Source organism: Mizuhopecten yessoensis, unplaced genomic scaffold (assembly GCF_002113885.1).
Source record: "Mizuhopecten yessoensis strain PY_sf001 unplaced genomic scaffold, ASM211388v2 scaffold10629, whole genome shotgun sequence".
Lineage (NCBI taxonomy): Eukaryota > Metazoa > Mollusca > Bivalvia > Pectinida > Pectinidae > Mizuhopecten > Mizuhopecten yessoensis.
Window position 1 is genome coordinate 348,016 of NW_018408642.1, and position 9,156 is coordinate 357,171.

Here is a 9,156-nt window from a genome sequence, read left to right on the forward strand (position 1 = left end):
TTTAAGACATATTGTCGGAGAATCTGAAACAGTTTCAGAGATATATTCCTTTACAATATTTGTAAAGAAATTATTAAAATTATTTGCAATTTCTTCCGTTTCGTCTATTTGTTTACCGTCAGCAATAATAAAATTTGGTTTTTCATCAGGTTTGTTTGGAACCAGTTGTTTAAAGTATTTCCAATACTTGTTTGGTTCTTTTTTGCATGCATCTAGAACATTTTTATAAAATTCACTTTTCGCTTTTTTCACTAAAGCTGTTACACGATTTCTCCATTTTTTATAGAGTTCAAAGTTAGAATCCTGTTTATGATTGTCTCTAATTTTGATTGCTGTGGAGATGTCTTCATTCCACCACTCAGGAATTGTTTTGTGTTTGACCCGCTTTTCTTTAAACGGCGCAGTTTTGTTTAAAATATCTGTGAAAGTTTTATTCCACGACTCGACCGCATCATTTACATCCCCTGTTGTTGTTATATTAGGGATGTCCCAGTGGGCTGAATTTAGATTATTATTGAAAACATTTTCATCAAAGTTTTTTGTACATCTGTAACTAATGGTGTTGATACCTGTCGATGTTTTGTATACCGACCTTTTTATGGCATACACAGGGTATATGTATATGTCGGTCAAAAGCTCTTCATAGCTTATATATTATTTTGTTATATACCCACCGACTCTAAATAAAATTTATCTTATCATGGGCTGGACCAGTGTCTCAGTGGCTGGACTTAGATCGGACCATATGATGAGGATTAGTAAGACGTACATGTACGTCCGCGTGGTTAATTCGACACTAGACTTTTTGTTTACATTTGCATAATATTTCATCATTTTGACTTTGAGAGTCCGTATGTAATATACACAGAGACTTTGAGAGTCCGTATATGTATATATATACTTCAAATAAACAGTCTGAAGAATCTCCTAGAAGAGATGAAAGTACTAAAGACTCGTTGTTGAGAANCTTCCGAGCCGGTTATTTAAAGATATATTCTAAGTGCCCAGTGAGCTTGAATGGAGTACATTACACAACGTATGTCTCATACAGTCGTTTTGTTTCAGCCAGGCAGAATTCAACTTTCTGATTTTTTCACAAATTGACTTCGCAATAAAATAGTCTAACGTCAGTATAACTAACTGTATATCATTTGGGCAACTCTTCACAAAAATGTTTTCAGTTTTCGCTATTCAGTCACTTTTTTTCAGTTGGTAGGTATTTTTTCTGATTATGCAGATTTCTTAATAAAAAAAGTTAACTTTCAGCGATTTTTCAGTCCATTTTTTATCCAAATTAAAAACACATTTCAGCAGATACCATTTTAAGTGGGTCGGTCGGGAAACAGCAAAGATCCTACATTGGAACAAATTAAATAATATTACACAGTGATATAGTCCGAAATACTGATTTTTTTAATGATTTTTTGTGTGTGTGGAGAGTCGGAACGTAAAATCTGCAATTTCCCCCTGGACTCTGCACCAGCTTCGATGCGCACTGCATCCCGTCTTTTCCTTTATTTAAGAGTTGAAATGCATCCACTTTATACATCGTAGTTAATTTGAATCACATCTATGATTTATCTATTAAGTGCATGCGGTAGAACTGGACTGAGTCGATCGCCGGCGACCAGGTAGCGTAATTGGTAGAGTGAACCTGTTTATCACGAAAATGTATTTCTATATTGCAGTTCTTTATCTAGTTATAAAAAACGCACGTAACTCTTTCTAGACAGGTTCAATTAAAAAGAGCACGCTGAGATATCTTCTTCCTTCTCTTCTTCTTTAGTTATCCAATCCTCATTCAATCATATGAAGATTACGGAAAAATCTCTGTTTTGAGACTTCTTTTCAAAAAGCCTAAAGATCTATTTGCTGCAGCGGCTGTATTTACTATATGTTTGGACAATTTTAAATCAGATATCAACATAAAAAAATGAGATAATACAAGCCTTTTAAAGTATTATCCATTGAATATTTAAAGACTTATCTGCATTTAACCAGAGTCATATAAAATTAAACTGTCTCTGATTTTATATAAACAGCATTGAATATCTCGATTGTTAGAAAACGGATCCATTTGAAATTAAATTCTGAAATATCCATTGATCAAATCACGGACTTAGATAATCTAATTCCGTGATCAAACAAACAGACAGGTCCTAGTTGTATCTTAAAGTAAACTGTATAATTCAGTTGGAGCTGCGTGCGTTAATTCCAATTTTCCCAAGAGAGTACCCGGCACAGGTGATTGCATGGAACACGTGCACGCTCTAAGCAGAAAATTACATTTTAGAGATTTTACTTGAATTTGCTATCGATTTGTTTGTCAGTATTGATGGCTGTTATGAAAAATAAAATAAAAATGTGTTTCTTTGAAATAATGAATGCAACGTCTCCAAACATAAGTGACACCGGGTCAAGTTCGGTCCATTTTTGTGCAGTATGGCTGCTATCATTTGTTGAAATGTAATTTTTATCTTGATTGCATGGTGTCATCTTTTGTTATTGTTAAGTTGTCATTGTTTAGACATTTGGTATACACAAATTGTTCTTGTGTAAGCCCGAGCTTTTTTTTTCTAAAGACGCTAGGCCTACGCCCCTGCTGGTACGCGATCAGTGTACTAACAAGAGCTTCGGAATTTTCGATACGATGAAAGGGAAATAACTCCAACGAAAAAAGTCAAACACGGAAGCGAACCGGATGTATATTGACAGCGGTGCGAGTTCTGCAGGTGAGTTCCTAATCATGACAGCGCAGTTATCTATGACATTAAATGTAACTGCAGGGTTTGAGTAGCGATCGATAACTACCTTTGACAGTGTTTCAAGTATGCCCTAACGCATGGTAATGAAGAATTTCGTTTTATATCACAGTATTGATAGTGAAAGTAACCTGGTAAATTAGTGATTTCCGTACATAACGCACACATGTGCCTGAAACATTGCGTACAATAATGTTTGTTCACTTTGTCGGTACTTTTTTGTAGGTGAAGGATTTTCTTTGTATTATTCATTGCCGCTCCTCTGTGATTTCATTTCGATTAGGTGTCACTTTTATATTATTTAGGCATTGGTTTCGGGGCGGTATGTGTTTCACTACATATATAGAATGTATAGCACAATTCTCTCTTGTCATCCTTATACATCATTAACATGCGTATCCAAAAGTGGCAGAATAATCAGTTGAAGCAGAGCGGTCATTTTATCAAGCAGTATCAGTGGTCAGGTGTAGTGTACTAAATATTAAGCAGGTTGGGCACAACGGCGCTTATGGGTAATAATCCTGCATTTGAGTAACATCTTTGTATGTTATGGTTGAATGCACTTCGAATCTAATTTCACTTTCCTATATAAAAAAATCAAAATTTTGGTTGTGCCCAACCGGTTAAGTAACTGAATATCCCGGATCCCCTGACTTGCAATATTTACAGACCTAGTAGTCTTGCTCAAGTCTGAGGGGTTTTGGTTTTGTAGGGAGAAAAGCTCCATCAACATATTAAGTCAGTTGTGAAAGCATGTGCTGATCATGTTTCAATATCAAATTGATTTTAATTTTATTTAAATATATTTTTAGATCTGAGGTGTTTGTTACCTGCCTGTGTCAACATGACCATCTGACGTGTTTGTTGTGAGCTTGCACATCATGGCGAGAAATCCAGTGGCCCTTTTGCTATTTGTTCTTGTGTTAGTCTGTCTCATATCACTTTCAAATTCTTCATCTACGTCTTCTCCTCAAACCAGTGATGTGACCTATTCGACTACTCACAACATTTCAGAACATGGCGACGACCATTCCTCTAATCACAGCACCAATCACAGTGAGCATGAGGGGTCAAATGGTCACCATGTGGAGGTCGTAGAAATTCGTTATGATGAAATCCGTTCCCCCTTCTTGTTTACAATTGTTGTGTTGGTTGCTGTTATCAGTAAGATGGGTAAGTATTTATACTTGTTTAATAAATACTCAGAAAGCAGGTAAAAACATCACTGGTTACTGGTTAGGAGACACGGTAGTCTAGTGATACATGTAGGACGCTAGGCTCGTGACCGAAGGGTTGCAGGCTCGAGTCACGACATGGCACTGTGTTGTATCTTTGAGCAAGATACTTTGCTCCGTTTGTTTCAGTCTACTCAGCTGTAAATGAGTACATGGTTGGGAAGTGCTGGAATTGTTGAATGCTAGCTGTGAGTGCTGAAATGGCAGCACCGGCTGTATGCTCCCCAGGGAGTTGAGAAAGATATTGTCTGTTTGCAAATGCCCTATAACCACGGATAATAATTTGTGAACCGCTTTGAGACGAACAACGAGCTAGGTTGTGATAAAGCGATATATAAGAACCTCAAATTATTATTATCATTATTATGTCAAGCAGTATCATGTCACTGAGAGATAGAAAAAGGAATATTCCTTTCAAAAAACTGCTTCTAATACCTAAATATTTCATGATGAGTGTCAAAATGTCTAGGGATCCACCATATATATATTGTAATAGGATGTGTAGTTGATAACGTGGTCTAATTTAATAATAACAATATTAGTTCAAGGTAATTATATACCACTTTATCACAACCTAGTTCATAGGTCATCTCAAAGCGCTTCACAAATTTGTATCCGTGGTTATAGGGCCTTTGCAACCAGTCAATATCTTTCTCAACTCCCTGGGGAGCATACAGTCAGTGCTGCCATTTCAACGCTCACATCTAGCATACAGCATTTCTAGCACTGCCCAACCACATACTCATTTAAAGCTGAGTAGACTGGAACATATACAACACAGTGTCGTGCCATGATGTGACTTGAACCCGCAACCCTTCGGTCACGAGCCTGGCATCCTACCACTTGACTACCGTGCCTCAAATATATTATTATTAATATAAACTGAGAATGATACCTTCAGGAAAACTTGAAATAATAACATTGATGTAGGGCCAGCAAAAAAACTAGTCTTTTGGACTTCCAAACAAACATACATATAGTGGCTAGCCCTAAAAGTACAGAATTCACATGTTTGGTTACATAGTATATCTTGCATATTACACTGGTGAGTTTTCAAGTTTTGTCCTTTTCTATTTGCAGGTTTTCACTATGCTGACAAACTCTCATCCTTTCTCCCAGAGTCGTGGTAAGTTGGGGTTTGCTAAACATTGCAATGACTTTATAATCTTTTACCCAGTAACATTTGTAGATAGGTTGACCTTGTCTTTGTTTCATGCATTGAATACAGATTCATATATCACCACCGTGTGTGATGTTTGGTGACTAGTATGATATGTACTCTCTCAGCTTTATCAGACAAATGACTAGTACTTATGTAAAGCGTAAATCTATAATTCAAATAGATGTACCTTATTTGTTCCAGTCTTATTGCCTTACACTGTACAATAGTATATGTGTTGACTATATACAGTACTACTACTCTGATATCTAATCAATTGACTGTTAAGTTCAGCCGATCAATGTTGATTTACTATGATTTCAGCCTCCTCATCATTGTTGGAGTAGTCTTTGGAGCCATCATCTAGTGAGTGATTTTCTCCTGATTTTAATTTATTTCTTTGAAACTTAAAAACATTATCAGAATTGATTTATATTTTTATAATTTTGAATACAAGTTAAATGCATTATAAACATTTTCATCCTGAATTAACTCCTGCTTATACTGTGCACTGTTTGTTAGGGTATTATCAACACAACAGGAAACAGTCTAGATTTTATCTCACTGGGAACAGGATGATGTTTGTGTAATGTCCCAACAATACCTAAGGTCACTTGACCACGGAGAGCTTCCTGCTTTAGATATGATCGTAGATATTTATCCGTACAAATTCAATAAAAAACACTTTGTGTAACATGAGTTACATATTTTGCGATAAATAAAATACTTGTAGGATTAATTAGAAATGCTTCTTTTCATTTGTCAACAAATAACAAGGTGTTTAGATTATTCAGCGTTCCATGTCAACAAACAACAAGGTGTTACATTATTCAGCGTTCCATGTCAACAAACAACAAGGTGTTTAGATTATTCAGCGTTCCATATCAACAAATAACAAGGTGTTACATTATTCAGCGTTCCATGTCAACAAATAACAAGTTGTTTAGATTATTCAGCGTTCCATGTCAACAAACAACAAGGTGTTTAGATTATTCAGCGTTCCATATCAACAAATAACAAGGTGTTACATTATTCAGCGTTCCATGTCAACAAATAACAAGTTGTTTAGATTATTCAGCGTTCCATGTCAACAAACAACAAGGTGTTTAGATTATTCAGCGTTCCATATCAACAAATAACAAGGTGTTACATTATTCAGCGTTCCATGTCAACAAATAACAAGTTGTTTAGATTATTGAGCGTTCCATGTCAACAAACAACAAGGTGTTACATTATTCAGCGTTCCATGTCAACAAATAACAAGTTGTTTAGATTATTCAGCGTTCCATGTCAACAAATAACAATTTGTTTAGATTATTCAGCGTTCCATGTCAACAAACAACAAGGTGTTACATTATTCAGCGTTCCATGTCAACAAATAACAATTTGTTTAGATTATTCAGCGTTCCATGTCAACAAACAACAAGGTGTTACATTATTCAGCGTTCCATGTCAACAAATAACAATTTGTTTAGATTATTCAGCGTTCCATGTCAACAAATAACAAGTTGTTTAGATTATTCAGCGTTCCATGTCAACAAACAACAAGGTGTTTAGATTATTCAGCGTTCCATATCAACAAATAACAAGGTGTTACATTATTCAGCGTTCCATGTCAACAAACAACAAGGTGTTACATTATTCAGCGTTCCATGTCAACAAATAACAAGGTGTTAAGATTATTCAGAGTTACATATCAACAAATATCAAGGTGTTTAGATATTTCAGGGTTCCATGTCAACAAATAACAAGGTGTTTAGATTATTCAGCGTTCCATGTCAACAAATAACAAGGTGTTAAGATTATTCAGAGTTCCATATCAACAAATATCAAGGTGTTTAGATATTTCAGGGTTCCATGTCAACAAATAACAAGGTGTTTAGATTATTCAGGGTTCCATGTCAACAAATAACAAGGTGTTTAGATTATTCAGCGTTCCATGTCAACAAATAACAAGGTGTTTAGATTATTCAGCATTCCATGTCAACAGATAACAAGGTGTTTGGATTATTCAGCGTTCAATGTCAACAGGTAACATTAACATTTGAGTCACGGTAACAGCCCACAAGTTTGTATGTGCTATAGTTTGAATCAAAAGATTTTGTTTTAATTCCACATTTCCATATATTGATGTCAGTGTTATGGTGTTTTACTTTATTTTGTGTGTAAGCTAGGAACAACAGACTTACTATATTTTATGTGTAAGCTAGGAGCAACAGACTTCCTTTATTTTATGTGTAAGCTAGGAGTAACAGACTTACTTTATTTTAGGCGTATTTTATGTGTAAGCTAGGAGTAACAGACTTACTTTATTTTATGTGTAAGTCTGTTGCTCCTAGCTTACACAAAAAATAAAGTAAGTCTGTTGCTCCTAGTTTACACACAAAATAAAGTAAGTCTGTTGCTCCTAGTTTACACACAAAATAAAGTAAGTCTGATGTTCCTAGCTTACACACAAAATAAAGTAAGACTGTTGCTCCTAGCTTACACATAAAATATAGTAAGTCTGTTGTTCCTAGCTTACACATAAAATAAAGTAAGCATGGAGCAACAGACTTACTTTATTTTATGTGTAAGTCTGTTGCTCCTAGCTTACACAAAAAATAAAGTAAGTCTGTTGCTCCTAGTTTACACACAAAATAAAGTAAGTCTGGTGCTCCTAGCTTACACATAAAATAAATTAAGTCTGTTGTTCCTAGCTTACACACAAAATAAAGTAAGTATGTTGCTCCTAGCTTACACACAAAATAAAGTAAGACTGTTGCTCCTAGCTTACACATAAAATATAGTAAGTCTGTTGTTCCTAGCTTACACATAAAATAAAGTAAGTCTGTTACTCCTAGCTTACACATAAAATACACCTAAAATAAAGTAAGTCTGTTACTCCTAGCTTACACATAACATAAAGTAAGTCTGTTGCTCCTAGCTTACACATAAAATATAGTAAGTCTGTTGTTCCTAGCTTACACATAAAATAAAGTAAGCATGTTGCTCCTAGCTTACACACAAAATGAAGTAAGTCTGTTGCTCCTAGCTTACACATAAAATATAGTAAGTCTGTTGTTCCTAGCTTACACATAAAATAAAGTAAGTCTGTTACTCCTAGTTTACACATAAAATAAAGTAAGTCTGTTGCTCCATGCTTACTTTATTTTATGTGTAAGCTAGGAACAACAGACTTACTTTATTTTATGTGTAAGCATGGAGCAACAGACTTACTTTATTTTATGTGTAAGCTAGGAGCAACAGACTTACTTTATTTTGTGTGTAAGCTAGGAGCAACAGACTTACTTTATTTTATGTGTAAGCTAGGAGTAACAGACTTACTTTATTTTAGGTGTATTTTATGTGTAAGCTAGGAGTAACAGACTTACTTTATTTTGTGTGTAAGCTAGGAACAACATACTTACTTTATTTTAGGCGTATTTTATGTGTAAGCATGGAGCAACAGACTTACTTTATTTTGTGTGTAAGCTAGGAACAACAGACTTACTTTATTTTGTGCGTAAGCTAGGAACAACAGACTGTTTTGATTCCTTGGCATTGGATACCATCAGGTCATGTGATAAGTATTCATGTAAAAATGGCCACAACTGGATGAACACTTTGAACTTTAAAAGGATATTTCCAATATCAAAGTTTGAATATAAATGATTTTATTATAATGGTCATAATGTTTGTAATAACTTGTATTTGTTTTTCTAGTTTCTCCGGTTCTAGTGGTGACCTGCAGGCATTTTTCACTCCAGAGACGTTTTTCCACTATCTCCTTCCTCCGTAAGTACACAAAGTTTCACTACCTTCTCCCTCCGTGAGTACAAAAAGTTCCACTACCTCTTCCCTACGTAAGTACACAGGGTTCCACTACCTCCTTCCTCTGTAAGTACACAGGCTTCCATTACCTCCTCCCTCTATAAGTACACAGGGTTCCACTACCTCCTCCCTCTGTAAGTACACAGGCTTCCACTACCTCCTCCCTCTGTAAGTACACAGGGTTCCA

General features: G+C 35.3%; 1 protein-coding gene across 2 annotated transcripts in view; it reads left to right on the forward strand.

Annotated features, from left to right (window-relative positions):
• The first annotated feature begins 2,653 nt into the window (after nucleotides 1-2,653).
• Nucleotides 2,654-9,156, forward strand: part of LOC110461493 (sodium/hydrogen exchanger 3-like) — a 16,159-nt gene continuing 9,656 nt past the window's right edge. The window contains exons 1-5 of one of the 2 annotated variants that reach the window (XM_021514966.1): nucleotides 2,654-2,732; nucleotides 3,575-3,935; nucleotides 5,078-5,123; nucleotides 5,481-5,522; nucleotides 8,862-8,933. In XM_021514966.1, the coding sequence (XP_021370641.1) occupies nucleotides 3,644-3,935; nucleotides 5,078-5,123; nucleotides 5,481-5,522; nucleotides 8,862-8,933 (452 nt within the window). In that variant the 5' untranslated portion in view covers nucleotides 2,654-2,732; nucleotides 3,575-3,643. The other variant, XM_021514967.1, reaches the window with a different exon arrangement.